The sequence below is a fragment of the Pezoporus wallicus genome, unplaced genomic scaffold (genome assembly GCF_028554395.1).
Source record: "Pezoporus wallicus isolate ANWC-B61680 ecotype Strahan unplaced genomic scaffold, APGP_CSIRO_Pwel_v1 contig_9584, whole genome shotgun sequence".
NCBI classification, from domain to species: domain Eukaryota; kingdom Metazoa; phylum Chordata; class Aves; order Psittaciformes; family Psittacidae; genus Pezoporus; species Pezoporus wallicus.
In genome coordinates this window covers 604,018-619,062 of record NW_026640928.1, presented here as the reverse complement: position 1 = coordinate 619,062, position 15,045 = coordinate 604,018, and the positions used below count along the sequence as shown (strand labels likewise).

Genomic DNA, 15,045 nt, shown 5'->3' with positions numbered 1-15,045 from the left:
GGCAGGTTGAGATGTCCCTTGTGGTGGGACCAGCGGCAGCAGCGCTGACGTGGCCTGAGCCTGCTCGTGGTGAAGGGAAAAGTCATGCTAAAGGCTGATCCGTGACACTTCCAAAGCCATCATCTGGACACCCAAGTGCCTGGAAAAAGCGGTCAGGTTTTGACACGGAGCTGCAGGTCAGCTCTGTGGCTGATGACTCAGTAGCACCGCGGCAGAAGGTTGCAGCAGAGCACTGGACGGCTGAGATTGGCCAAGCTCCTGCTATGATTAAAACCCTTAAAATAGCCTGACTTTATTTTGGTTAAATCAGGAAAGCAGTGCACATTCCTCCCCCCGATGAACAGCAACGGGCTTTGAGTGCGTTGGGTGCTGGAGCAGCATCAGAGAGCTCTGGGACACAGCCTGCCTTGGCACTTGCTGCATGGGCTACGTGGCAGTAATGGAGAGGAGATGCTCCAGCAGCAAGAAGAGGGGCACCTGCTCTCCCCCAAAGGGCCTGGATCCTTCACTTCACGTTCCTGCTATTCCCTCTGTGCGAAGGGTCCCTGATTCGGAGGCTGGCAGCGAGGGAGCAGGACAGCAATGACTCGTGATCGCACACACGTGGGCAGGACGGTGACAAACACCACCGGAGGCAGCGGCCCAGGAGGCTGTGAAGCAGCAGCGCTGCGGCGGGAGCGCCCACCTGCTCCAGAGGGACCACAGGGAAGGCTCTGGGATTCGAACCAGCCATGGACAAACCCAGATGGAGCAGAGCGACGGCCAGAAGTCACACGAAGCTTGGCAGAGGCCCCCGAGCTTTGAGGATGCTGGAATGATTCACTCCAGCAGCTGCTCCCTGCAAGGGGAGGGGAGAGGTGGTTACATGGGGTCGGGTGGACAAAGGGATCGCCTGCTTGGAAATGCAGCCCCAAACCCTCTGTTGATGGGTTCCAGGAGCCCTTTCTGGGCCAGCCCAGCAGAACTGTCCCCATGCAGCCTGGTAGCACAGTTTGGGGTTAGACACCTGGTTGATGTTGCTCTGCTTCACACAGTTCTGGGACTCACTAATGTTTTGGTGGGCTAATTTGCCCTTTGGGGAGAACTTGGCCCTTAACATCAACTAATCCCCTCTATGACACTGGTTCTGCTCTTTGAGGTGCTGGGTGAGGTGGTGTCTCTCTGCTTTGTGCCCTAGAAGAGTCTTGCACAGTGCCTGTAGCAGAGCGGATGGACACGGTCACCCCACAAGCAAACATCCATGGGTATCCATCCATCCATCCGAGCAGCTAGAGCACCACATGGCCACGCTGTGTTCCCTGTGCCATGGTCCCTCCAAGGACCACGCTGCTGTCCCACCACCCTTTCTCTGCTCCGTTTGCCTTTTGACCAGAGCCCAATTCCCTAAGGCCCAGTGGAAAATTCCTGCCTTGATCTGCACCAACTGACTTGTCTGTTCTCGTTTGAGCTCTGAGAAAATCCCATCAGGTTCTCCAAGGCTTCCCCCCCTTCTCCTTTTACATAAACGGGCACTTTGATCTAATAATGGCATTTTAAAGGCAGCCCCATCCAGCAGGACAGTCTGCGCTGTTTGGAGGGGAGCTCTGCAGCACAGGGGGGATGTTTGTGCATCCATTCCCAGCCTGGACTCTTGGATACGTGTCCTAAGGCTCCGAGCACCGGTTCACTTCATCCTCCCAGGGGCAGCAGCAGAGCAGTGACAGGCTTGCTTGGAGCAGGAAGCAATTGGGGATGTTTGCTTTCATTCCAAGGCCCAGTTAAACCCCACACCTAAAGCTTCCTGCTCTGCACCACCCCTGAGCAAACACTATTTATAGCAGCAAGCAGCATTTATAGCTTTGCCCCTTCTTGACCTGGAAGCAATTGGTTCATCGAGAGAGACAACAAAAACCCCAAGGCACTCGCATGGTTTCCTTCCACCTCCTCGCAGGGAACCAAACTCCTTCCACCCCAAGCTGGTTAAACCCATCAGACACCCCAGAGGGAGCTGCGCTTCCTTCCCCGCCAGGAAATCAGTCCCTATTGATGCTTCTTCAGGGCCAACAGCTCCTATAAAGCTGCTGCACCTGAGGGGTTGCTGCTTTGCTGGAGCTGGAGCACGCTCTGGGGTAGCTGTGGGCTTTTCCTGATACTGGGAAGCAGGGGGAAGCTTTGCTGCTCACTGGTGGGGCTGTGCAATGAGCAGAGGTGTCTGAGCTCACCCCGACACTGGGAGTTTGGTCTCTTGGTGATGTGATGATGTGGTTGTAGAGGTTACCTGGGCTTGAGGGCAGGGGGAGGATGCGCTCTTGTATTGCTTGTGTTAAGTGTGCGCCTTGTTCCTCACCTGAGATCCCTGGGGCTGTGCTGGCCCCTGGTGCAGGGCCCTGCCTGCTCCTCCTTGCCTGAATGGCTCCTCAGTGGCTGCAGTGCTTGTGCTCCCCAGGGCGCTCAAGTCAAGCTGTGAAGCCTCTGTGGTTATGCTGTGGGGTGTGGGGGCTCCCCTTAATGCTGGTGGAGACGACCAAAAACACAAACCCCACTGGGCTGGCCCTGCCTGGGCATTCAGGCTGCCTTCATACATGTAAGGAAGGCTTTTCCTAAGGGTAGACAGCAACTTGTCTGTTTTTCTTGCTGTTATCAGTGTTCTGTGTGGTGGTACCAGCCAGGACAATGTCAGGGTAGGACGTACCTTGGTTTGCTGGATGCAAAGATGATGTTCTCAACACGTTACTTGCCTCTGCCTCCCTCCTGCCTCGTGTCTCTCTATGTGATTTTGTGATATATATTACTTGATGCATGATGCTCTCAGGTGCAGAAGTGCATCCCATTGCCATATAAAGCCCACCTTGGTGGGCTCTTTCTCTCTGGGTGGTGGGAGGCTCCCCTTACAGGTATGAATGAGACTGCAAGCCAGCTTCATGGTGTCTGTGTCTGAGCTCTACAATACAACCACAGCAAATCTGTTTAGCACATAAAAGGTGCCTGGATCCCCTAGAACAATTCCTCTGTGCTGCTGGTAGGCTCAGTCCAAGCAGCATTAACGTAGGCTGGAGAAACTCCTCGTGCTGTTGGCCTGGATCCATGGTCTGTGCGGAGTCCCAGCTGGAAAACCTTCTGTGAGGGCTGGAGGAGCTGAGTGGGAGATGCAGCCCAGCGTGATGGGTGAGCTGCAGTTCTCCACAGGAGGTGGGGATGCTGTGCTGACGCAGCAGGAGCAGCCGGTCTCTTCCAAGCACAGCCATGCCAAGAGCTTCCCTCTGCAAGTGCAGGAGTTCATGAGGAGCAAAGAGGACTTTTCCCAAGCAATTCTCCTTGGCACCTTTCAAACGCGCTCTGGTTTCAATGGAGTGAAGGAGAAATCCCAACTGGATCCTGCTTGTTCAGTGAAGGAGCACCAAGAAGTGAGCACAGCCCTGGGGAGCTCCTGGCCTTCACCCCTTGCTGACATCCCCCTGCAGCTTCATTGCAAGGAGCCAAACACCTTCTCCTCCTTCCAAGAAATCAATGGGGAGGAATGGAGAGTGGTGCTCAGCCAAGGTCTATGGGCAGCCGGGTGGGAATGCAGGCAGCACGCTGAATCCCCGGCTCTTCCTCTGCAGCCATGGGAGTCAAACTGCAGAAGCACTTAAGAGGACTGGATATTTCTGATCATATATGCAGCTGTGCTACTGGTATCCAGGAGGAGAAATCCAAATGTTTCATCTTGGGAAGCGATTCTGAGCCTGGAAGGGAGCGCTCCCTCGGGATCAGCATCTGGGAATGTGCTCAGACCCGCCTGCTTCGGGGCTATGAGTTGTCCTGTGGCTGAAGCGGTGGCACTTGGCTCCCTGAAAGACACAGGCTCCTATGGAGAACTCACCCTGAGCCAGCCTGGATGCAGCGCTCTGAGCTGCACTAATGCCTCCCATGCTCCCATGCAGGAGATCTACGTCCCTTCCCTCTGGTGCTCAGTCCTGTGGAGATGCTGGGGATGCACCGATGTAGTAGGAAGCTCCCCTGCTTTTCCCGTGGGACACCTCTGAGGAGCCCTTAGCCCCACCGCAGGCAGGATGGGTTGAGAGGGAGTATGGAATCCATTAGGCTCTTGTTCCACAATGAAACCGTGGTCTTGTATCCAAGGAAGAAGACACTGCTCCTCTCACGCGTGTGTTTGCTGGAAGCACTTGGCCCTGCTCCCAGCGGCTGCCGGGGTTCCCCTGTGGAGGGGTGGCAATCCTTCCTCCATGGATGGAGCCTCCAATGGTGCTCCTGGCTGGGGCAGGCAGGTTCTTCCCAAAGCCAAACTCCTGGCCCCAGCTGTACCGTGTCAGAGGAGGGGCAGAGATCTGAGTCTCCCTTCCCACTTAACTGCTGATTTCAGCACCGAGCCTTAGTGAACAAGGGGAAGAGAGCCCGAGCTAACAAATCCAACCCTTTCCAAGCGTGGTCATGGGGTCATCATGCGCCAAAAGCATAAACCAAGATCATAACCCTAAATGTGTCCTTTGAACGCACCTGTGCCTATTCTGCTGTGGTTCCCTTCTAATCCCTAGGGATTAATACTGGAGTGCATTGAAACACCCAAGGTGAAGGGGCACGCTGGAAATTCCTTGTGGGCTGGTAATAATACCCGAAAGCTGCTCTGTGCAGCAGACCTGAGGCTGACTTGGTTTTTAATGGACATCTGTCTGTAGGGGGAAAAGATGCCATGGCAACTGGCTTCCTTGTTGGCATGCCTGCCTCAGCGGAGGGATGGGGAGAGGATGGGTATTGGTGGGTCTGTGTGGCTGCCTGGGAAGCGTGGAGGTACCGCTCCGTGAGGCAGAGGTTGTTTATGCGCTGTGAGCACCAGATCTTGAGGGATTTAAGAGCTAAATCTTGGCATAACGACTGCTTTGTGCAGTGCTGCTGCTGCTGCTGCTGCTGCTGAGGGCCGGGCTCCCCCCTTCCTGCTCTGGAAATGTGTGATCTAAAAGCATAAAGTGCTTGGCTGGATTGCCTGGCAGCTTGCTGGGCAGAGGTGCTGTCTTCTGTTCCAGCTCCGTCCCCAAGCACTTGCTGTGGAGCTACAGCATCCTTGTACCGGCCTTGGAGCTTTGCTGTGTGAGGAAGGAAATGCCCTTGTTTAGTGGCTGAGGCCAGTGGGGATTGAGAGCAAGGTTCGTGGCTAGGTTGGTTATAGGTAAAACAAGCCCTGACACTTTTGCAGCTCTCCCCTGAGCTCTGTGGATGTTGGCATTTCCCTTCGCCTCCTCCTGGTTGCAGGGGAAGCAGTTGGCTCTGCAGGCACATCCATCTTCCATGCCCAGTCTGAACTGAGCTGGAGGGGGATGCTGGTGGGCTGAGAGGAACTGGGATGGAATAGCTCTAAAAGCGCAAGTTGTGGATCACAAACTGGATCTGATGGGAACTGGTGCCTGTTTGGAAGTGAGCTGTGAATTCAAGGGGCTGCCCACAATGAGGAGACAGCACACAGAGCACAGGGTGGGAAGGGAAGGGGAGACAACAATTGTCCCATCTAGTCGGTTTGGAGCTTGGGCTTTGGTTTGGTTTGTTGTGGTGTATGTACCTGTTCCTGGTTTGGCCAGTAGTGTGTTCACCAGTTAGAACTGAAGGCAGCTTTCCTGATGAGCTAATATCATCCCTCCCTGGGAAGTGTTTCTTGTGTGTTAGAGTACCCCATTTGTCTTCCTAATGTCCCTCCAAGAGTTTGGAGATCCCGGTGCCCGTAGCACTGTTCACAGAGCTTTAGTCTATGGGAAGAGGGTTAAGGATAATGGGGCTGAACAACGAAAGCCTTCAGGGAAGGGAAAACACATGCTCAGGGCTTCTGTAACAGCTGATTTGGTTAAAATAGATGCTGCGTGCCTGAGTCAGTTGTCCCTCTGTGGGGACATGCGTGCTTTATCTTGTTGAACGCTGTTGAGGATCACGCTGGGTAGCTCCAGGAAGAGAGCACGCACCTAACAGCAGGTTAGATCAAGGAAACATTGCATCATGCAGCACTTCCTGGTAAGTAATGGTATTATCAGGCTCATCCATCTTCCCATGCAAATAGAGCCTGCACATAGAGTCACAGATCTGAATGCAAAGAGATGTCTTGGGGAAAAAGAGCAGCTCTAACCTGGAACATGGACAGAAAGAGCACACCAGGATGTGATTCTGTTGCTTTTCTTTCTTCACCATGGAGCAGGCCACTTGGAATCCTGAAATAGCTCTGAGTGCTACAGCTAGAGCACTGCATTGGCTGTTCTTTGTCACCACCTAATTTGCAACCAAATTAGTAGATATAATGGTAGGGAACAGCAGGACAAAAGTGAGGAATTGAGAAAGCCAAGCCATAAAATAGTAAATATGGAATACTGGGAACGATGGGCTATCAAAGCAGAGTGTATACAGGTAGAAGCAAAAGGAATTACGTGCTCTAACCACAGTGTAATCCCATTACATTGGAAATGTGGGTAGTCCACTGCAGAAGTGTGCTCAGAACACAAAGGTGAGGAGCAGTGCCTGCTGGTGGGCACAGAGGAATCTGTCTGGAAGCCAACCTGCAGGTTCCCCGTTGGTCACCACTGCCGGAGCTGCTTGCATTTGGTCACTTCTCTATGTACTTTTAATGTGTTTTTGACGAAGATGCTGGACAAACAGAGCAGGGAGGGTGCGATGGGAGCCAAACAGAGCTTAACAAAACAAAGAATACATTGAAGGAGAAAACAAGTCAAACGGCAACTGCGCTTGAGTCATTACTGCAGACGTGAACACCAGTCTTATTCATCCGCTGCTTTCCAAGCGTGTAATATCACCCCAAAACGTAGTTTACTGCGTTCACATCCTGCCTTAAGCCACCTCTGCCCATGGCACTCACTCCTCTGTCTTTGCCAGCAGGACCCTGCAGCGTGGCTGCCGCTTCAAAATGCTGCAGGCTCTTTAATAGTTCTTAACCTTTAGCCGCATAAAGAGTGACTAATGGCTGTGCACCGTGAACATTCTGAGCTGAAAAAGCATTGAAGTAATGGCCTTTTTAGAAAAACAAACCATGAAGTGAGCTGGATATGTTGCCCTCGGTCTTTTATCAGTCTTCCTTGTGCTTTTTCGTGGTCACTTGGGTTTAAAATGCAAGCCCCACCAATGAAGTGCGCTTGTTGAGTAAGAAATCTCAGTTTCAAGGCATGTTTTGGCTCTTCAAGTTCCTTTCCTGCTGTACTTCTGATGTGGTAGCACTTGGAGGCCCTCTGCTTGAGGGCTAGCAGACCAACAAAGTAATATAGAAACCTTCTGAACAGTACCCTAAGGAGTTTGGTTATTTTTTATGCTAGTGGATTTTATATATATATATATGTGTGTGTGTGTGTTTGTGTTTGTGTACTACCTCTGCGTTTGGTGTTTGTCTGTATAAAAAGGGTCTTTTTTTGGCTTTTCTTAGGTATATATTGACTCTGTGTGTATATATATGTACATAAAGGGTTTGTTTTGGCTTTTCTTAGGTATATATTGTCTCTGTGTGTATATATATGTACATAAAGGGTTTGTTTTGGCTTTTCTTAGGTATATATTGTCTCTCTGTGTGTATATATAGGTATATAAGGGGGTTGTTTTGGCTTTTCTTAGGTATATATTGCCTGTGTGTATATATATATACACTTATATATATATAAAAGGTCTTTTTGGCTTCCCTTAGGTAATGTCACTTATCCCATCATCTGCAATGAAGCAGACTTCTGCTTTTACAGTAAATGATGCTAAAATCCATGCCGGTGCTAGCGTGAGTTGTCTTCAGCTCTGCAGGCGGTAGTGTCTCCTTCAGAATCCCTCGGACAGCAGAAGTCCTTGATACCCTCTTCTCTCTGCTCCGTAGCTGTGGAATAGCAAAGCGAGTTCACTGAAGTGATTGGGAAAAGGCAGTGTCCTTAACACCTCTGGCTCTGGATGTGTTAACCATTTGGGCTATAGCTGTCCTCTGGCTCTGGATGTGTTAACCACAACTGGGGCCCGTGAGGTGAAGCAGAACAGTTTGAGTCGAAAGTGTAGGGTGCAAACCCTGCTCATTTAAGCAAGCTGTTAAATATGTTATCTTTTCACCATTGTGCGTTGCCACCCACAGCAATCCCGACCGCACGGAAAGCTGTTGCTTTACAAACAAGGTGTATAAATAATGCCGCTCCTTTTTATTCCGTTTGAATCCTGTGGGATTTCTAGAGCATTTCTATGAATAGATGAAACTCTGAGCATTTGGAGTAACCATGGCTATAAATCAATTTAGCTCTTGGTTTTCAAGTTACATCTGCTTTTACTAATCCTGTATGTACATAAATGTGGGGGTTTTTAATAGGAGAGACCAGGCTTTATTTTTGTGTATTGACTGAGCTGGTGAAACCCACTTCGTGAAGTGGGTACCGCGGACGCGGCAGGGCTGGATAGCTGCTGGAGCTTGGATGTCTGCAGGAAGCCTGGAGCAGCAGTGTGATGGGGAACGGCTGAGGGACCTGGGGGGTTCAGTCTGGAGAAGAGAAGGCTCAGGGGGGACCTGATGGCTGCCTACAAGTGCCTGACAGGAGGATGGAGCCAGGAGGGGCTGGGCTCTGCTCCCAAGGAACAAGGGATGGGACAAGAGGAAACGGCCTCAAGCTGCACCAGGGCAGGTTTAGATGGAGCTGAGGAACAATTCCTGCCCCAGAGGGTGCTCAGGCATTGGAACAGGCTGCCCGGGTCAGGGCTGCAGTCACCGTCCCTGTAAGCGTTCACACAGCGTGGAGACGGGGCCCTCAGTGCCACGGGTTAGTGCTGGGCAGTGCTGAGGTAAGGGTTGGACTTGATCTGACAGGGCTTTTCCAACCTGATTCTCTGGTGTCTGGGTCCAACACGGAGCGATGCGAGAGCAGGGCTCAAACATTCAGTGTTAATTTTATAATTCCTTTGGGTTGCAGCGATTTAGGAGGGGGGGAAACACCCCACAGGTACAGGGGGATGCGCTAGCCCTCTGCCCCATCTTGCCTTCCCTCAGCCGGCCCCGAGCGCGATGGCTTCAAGCGCTCAGCGGCCGCAGTCGGGCTCTGTGGCTGCCGGCAGGAGCCGGCCTGCAGCTTGGCTACCGGCCGCGGGGGGGACCGGGGCGCTCCACGGCGCCTCTCGCAGCCTCGGCCATTTTTCCCCTCAGCTCGGTGTCTCCATGTCGGGCTCGCCCTCACAGCCCGCCGCGCTCCGGTTCGGGCGGGAGGGGAGGCAGCGCCAGGCCCGGGGGCCGCAGCACCGCCGGGTGCGAGGGGGGGGGGGGCGGCTCCCCGGAGGCCTCACGGCCCGGCCCGGCCCCTCGGCGGGGCTGCAGCGGGAGCTGCCGCCGTCCCGCGCCGCCGCCTCACGTGTCCCCCTCCGGCCCGCACCGCGGAGGTACCCGAGAGGCGGCGGGGGAGACCGCTGCCACCCTCGGCCTCGCCGCGACCCTCACCCGCCGGCCCGCTCCGGCCTCCCCTCCCCAGCTTCCCCCCCTCCCCTTCCCCTCTTTCCGCGGATCCTTCCGCGCCGCGCTCCGCTCCCTCCGCCCCGCTCGCACTGTTTGGGAGCAACCGGCCGAGCCAGCGGCGCCCCGGCCCCGCCAGCGCAGCGAGGTCCCGCGGACCGGCCCTCGCCCAGCCCCGGCGCGCACCCCGGCTCTCGTCCCTCTCGTCATGTCCCTCAAGCAAGCGGCGGCGCCGCAGGCCGCCGGCAACAACCGCAAGCCCCCCGGCGGCGGCGGCGGCGGCCCCGGCCTCCCGTCAGCCGCGGGCGGCGGGAGGCAGAACATGGGCAGGTGGGTGCGCGGCGACAGCGGCGGCGGGACCGGCCCCGGCCCTGGCCTTGGCCCCGCTGCGGAGCGCCCGGCGCGGGTGCTGCTCCCCCCTCCCCCGCCGCCCCCCTCACCCCCCCCCCCCGCCGCTCCCGCACCGGCCTCCATGGGCGGCGGCGGGGGGGGGGGGGGGGGGGAGATTGGAGCGGGAGCGGGGCCTGCTGCACGGCGGGGGCCGCGGCCCGGCGCGGGGGGCTCCGCCCGGCGGGGCGGGAGCCGGCATGGCGGCGGGCGGGGCGCACGCAGGCCCGCCGAGCGGCCCGCCGGTTCCGCAGTGCCGCCGGGGCGAGGCCGCGAGGCCAGGCCGCGGCCGGTTGCCCTTCAGGCTGCCGGGAACGGGCTGGGAGGCCACGGCGGGACCTCCGTTTTCCGTGCCGGGCTTAGCGGGTGAAGCCCCCCGCGGCCTGGCGGGGGCCTGCGGCGGGGGGCGCCGCTTCCCCCGGGCCAACGTGACCCGCCTGCTGAGGAGGAGGAGGCGGCGGCGGCAGGGATGGAGGGGGGGTGGTGGTGGTGGTGGCGGTGGTGGATGGAGCGGGGGGCGGCGGGGCGAGGCGCCGGAGCCGGCGGCCGCACGTGTGCGGGGGGCCGGCGGCGGGAAGGGGCCGGCCGCGATGGCGGCGGCCGCGGGGCGGGGGGCGGCGGGGCCGGCCCCGGGAGTTGGGGGGGGGAGGAGGTCGGATCGGTGCGGGGAGGGGGGGGAGGAAGCAGCGAGTCCCGGCCGCGCCGAGCCCCATCCCCGCACTGGGGCGCGTTTTTATTGATCCCGATAGATGTATAAATGTGATTGATTTAAATCGCGATAAAACTCTCGCGGGAAGGGAGGCCGCGGCAGCGCCCGTTGGCCTCGCCGGTGGATGGCGGCTCCAAGCACGGCTTCGCTTTATTCCCCACATATGGGGGGGTGAGGGCTATGAGGGGGGGTTCTGTGTCCCTCCCCGTCCCCCGTCGGCCCCCCCCCCCCCTCCCGCTTCGCCTCTCGCCCTGCCCGCACAGGCTGCGGAGGCCCCGCTGCCTCAGGGCGCCTTGGGAAGGGAGATCCCGCTCCTGCTCCGGGCTCTGCGGATTCACACGTTGAAGGGAGAAAAGGGAAGGGAAAGAATAAACTTCCCAGCGTTCTGAATAGTCCCCGTGCTGCGGGGGTCAGGGCAAACAATCAGAGCGGGACGGTAGCGGTTCTGAAGGTCACAGGCACTCCGAGCACTTCCATCTCAAGTTTTATTCATCCTGCTCTTTAACTTGTTTTTTATCCTTCTGCTCAGTTTTGTGCCCTGGCAATAAAACAGAATTTACGGTGCTCCCGTTGTTGGACATCATTGGAAGTAGGGGTTTACGTTGGTGCCCGTCTGTGGAACTGGGAGCGGGAAAGCTTTGGTCGGGTTGCAAAGGACAAAATACATTTAAATAATACCAGTAACACCCCAGCAGCTCACTGCAGGGATTTACTAATCTTTACATATTGCTGTTTACACTGAACGTGATCTTTACTGTGCTTCGTTAAACAGTTATCCCTGCCAACACACAGTGGCACTGTAGAGGTTAACCTGAAGGGCAACAAAACCTACAGCTTTCTTTTTAGGTACAGTACAATAGTGAGCCCTTGGCCCTGCACAGGAGAGGATGTGGGCTTCAATTTTGACGTTTTTAAGGTGAAAGCCACTGGGTTTCTCCTCCCGGTGTTGCCTTTCTAGTTTTGTTGTATAAATTCCGCTCCAGAGCTCCTTAGGGAGTTCCAGTGGGGCTGCTCAGCAGCTGACGTGTTCCCTCTGAGGTGTTCATGCTCCCCTCTGTTAATCAATTTTCCCACTTACTTCTGAATGAAGGGTCTATAAAATCCCAGCGCCCTGGGCTGCTGGAGCCCCATGGAGCTCCTTCAGAGATCTGCTCCTGTTGCTGTCCTAAAGGAAAGTCTGGTCTGTTGGGGAGTGCAGATCCCAAGGTGGTTCATGCTGCAAACGTGTCCATGGAAATGAAAAGCCAAGTGGTTTTTCTGCTTGAAACATCCAGTTGGTTTTCAGCTGGCCTGCCTTTTGGTTTCAAATTGAAGCATTGTATTATTGAATATAAACTTGAGCATCTCAATTTCATGCCTGCTTTGTAGCAGTTAATTTCCCTGCAGCACCTACATTCTAGTCTTGAGATGCAAAAAATGTTACATTTCGTGGCTAATTTGCTTTTAAAGGCTCAGGTTTGGGTAGAAAACACAGTGATAGTGAACTGTCCTGGACCTGATGTTCTGCTATGTGTTTGGCACTGTAAGACTGAGGTGGGTGAAGCACCTGGGCCTTGTAGGGCTGATAGTGAGAGCAGGGTCAGCTTTGCTCACTGCATCTGCTTCCATGGTTTTGTAATGATGGATACACATACTTCCTATTAGAAAAGATGAAATCTTGTGTCAACAACTAAGATACTGCAGTATTTGTTTTCATGATACCAATTTCTTTTACAGAAGGGGTAAAATGACCAATGAAGGTCTCTTTAAAGGTGTTCAAGAAAAACAAGAAGGATTAATACCTCATTTTATAAAGAAGCCCTAAGTGAAATACTGTATGCAATAGCAAGTGCCTGTGCAATATGGCAGATGGGAAATGAGGCTGTTGGGAGATGCCAATGGCACATAGAGCTGCAATTGGAGAAGTAGACCTCATACACAGACCTGCTCTGCTGTGCTGCTCAGAACGTTATCTAGTACCTACGTTTTGGGGTTTAGTTCCATTTTGCCCTTCCAGAAGCACAGGAGGTGGAAGTGCATCTGCCCCAGCATCCTTCCAAGCACTGCATCCATTTTTGTTCTCAGTTTTTCCCCATTGTTACCTTGTCTTGAAGGCAAAGCGCCTCAGAGGCCAGGTTTGGATGGTTACGTGTGTAGTTCACGTTGTGGCAGAAGGTCTTTTTCCTTTTTTATTGGGTAATTCTCTTGCCTAACTGGACTTGGAAGTCTGTTAAAGGGTAGTCTCAGTTACTGTCCTTTTAGAAATGGCTCTGGCCATTAGAAAGTTAAAACTGAAATGATCCCATGTTGTGTAGCTGCTTTTGAGCCTCAACACTTCTTGCCTACTCTTAGGTTCCTTTTCCCTTGACATCCTTTTTCACTAGCCTAACCGAAGGCTTAAGGAAAGGGCAGAAAAGAAGTGTCCATTCTGCTCAGATAGAAGTAATTGGGAATATGGCATGCCGAGGCACTCTGCTCTCATGGAAGGGACTGTTCTGGAGGTTTGATCAACACGGTTCATTCAGGGTTTCTAGTTTTTTCTGACATCTCTCTGTGTGTGTGTTGGTTTTGATGCAGCAGTGCTAAACTGCTGAGCAAAATGAATGGGTAACCTGCAGGTCTCTTTCTTTATTGTCGTTAATGCACTTTAGTCTGATATTATAGATGTGCTTTGGAGTAGGTTTTAATTTAACAACCGGTTCATGGCAATGTATATGGAGAAGGTTCTTCAATGACTAAGTCCACCAGCAGGCTACAGATGTGTGCTGGGTCAGACCTGAGTCAGGTTACTTACATATTCAGACGCTACAGAAGTTGTCATCTTGTAAGAAGACAGGAGTTGACATTCTTAATGTCAGTATTGGGGAGAAACTACAGAAAACAACGCTGGAGGACTTCTTCATTTGGCTGCTTCGATTCGTTTGACTTGTACAGACAAGTGCTGCACTTAAACCCTTGTATTTCTGCCTTCTCCCTTAGAAGAAAGCTTTGCCAGCTCTCTGTATTTGTAAAGTCCTTTCAAGTGTCCTGTACGTTTGTTTCCAAAGCCATAGTAATGTCCACCAGTGCTCCAGAAACATCTCTTCACTGCTGTTAAATTCAAGCCTTTGTAGCTGCACCTCTGCTCAAGACATCACAGTGTGGTTGCGCTTGTTTCGTAGTCTCAAAGTGAAGCTGCTGCTGGAGAGAAATCCCGAGACTTCCTTTCCCATCCTGGGAAGATTTGTGAACCTTGCATTAGTTTTCACTTAACTGGGAAAATAGAGATGTGTGACCTTGTTTTGCTTATACAAATGCTCCGCTTGGCATGTAAACATGAGGGATGCTGAGGAGCAGGATAGTAAATGCTCATAAAAATAGAAAAAGGATTGCAAGTTGCTCCTGGGGAAGAATGTTGATGGTGCAGGATTTGGGATTAAGTCCTGACAGAGACTTTCACTCTAAAGGTGTAGCTGCTGGCCTGCACTGAGTTGGCTGCTAAGTTTACTTGCTTGGTTGTTGCTTTGTTTGGTGCAGCATCTTCCTTACTTGGGGCTTTGCTGCCCCAAAGCAGAGGATTAACACGTTGAATTTGCCAGGCTGCTCTGCCTCCTCCCACCTCCTTTAACCACATTTCTGCAATACAAAACATTGGGGTTTTGTTTTTATTTACCATACTTGGTGTATTCCAAGATGTGGTTTTAGGTGGCAGCACCAAATTGCCGCTGACCCTTCCGGTTTCTCCCACCGTTTCTTAGTGTTACCTCTGTTTTAAATGGTGGTCAACTTCTGGCAAAGACCATCTCCTTCCCACCTTGTAAAGGTCCCACTTTTTCCCCATATGATACATCAGAGGTGTGTCGAGGGGTGCTTCGAACTTGAGTCTTCACCTGTAGGAATACAAGCCTCAAGTTGATGGTCCTGATTTTAACAGAAGAAACATGGTTTTGATTGAACATAGCACTGGCAGGATTGGTGAATGTCTTTTCCTTTTCATCTTAGTGAATGCCTTTCCTTTTGTTCTTAATGGTTTGTTCTTAACACTTGTAGCTGGAAAACAAGAGGTCAAGTCTGTAAAGAGACCAGAACAGCGTGTAGTATTTCTTCAAGTGGCTTAACTCTTGGTCTGGTGTAGAGGTTAAGACCTTTTGCCAACGTGGATGAGCACAATCTGATTGTTTCTTAAAGAAATGTGGGTAGGAACGGTGATTTTGGAGATGGGGTAGGAGATGGAAAATCTGGAACACTTACGTTGATGCTTAAAGGGAATACTCCAAACCTTCTGACCAGTCTAGCAACCCAGTTATTTAAGTTCTAAGAATACCGGTCACTAAAAATGGGAGGGCTTTTTATGTCAAAGACACCGAACTCTTTCACTTTTGGCCATTTCTATAGCTGATGTAGGAGCATCTTCCAAAATCTGTGAGAGCAACAGAGGGAACTGGTGAAATGGCTTGACTTAAACCCCGTTCTTTCAAAGACCGTGTTGTTGGCACTTCTGCTTGTAAGAAAAGGAGAAATCAGACCTGGGCTGCCCCTCTCTCTTATTTGGGCGTTTCACATCTGGTGAAATGAC

At 53.0% G+C, this 15,045-nt stretch overlaps 1 protein-coding gene across 10 annotated transcripts in view; it reads left to right on the top strand.

Moving 5' to 3' along the window:
• Window positions 1–9,443: 9,443 nt before the first annotated feature.
• Window positions 9,444–15,045, top strand: part of ATXN2 (ataxin 2) — a 51,231-nt gene continuing 45,629 nt past the window's right edge. For 4 of the 10 annotated variants that reach the window (XM_057421320.1, XM_057421327.1, XM_057421321.1 and 1 more), the window contains exon 1: window positions 9,445–9,745. In XM_057421320.1, coding sequence (XP_057277303.1) covers window positions 9,624–9,745 — 122 coding nt within the window. In that variant the 5' untranslated portion in view covers window positions 9,445–9,623. Of the gene's footprint in view, window positions 9,746–15,045 lie in introns of all 10 variants that reach the window. The other 6 variants (XM_057421322.1, XM_057421329.1, XM_057421328.1 and 3 more) reach the window with 3 other exon arrangements.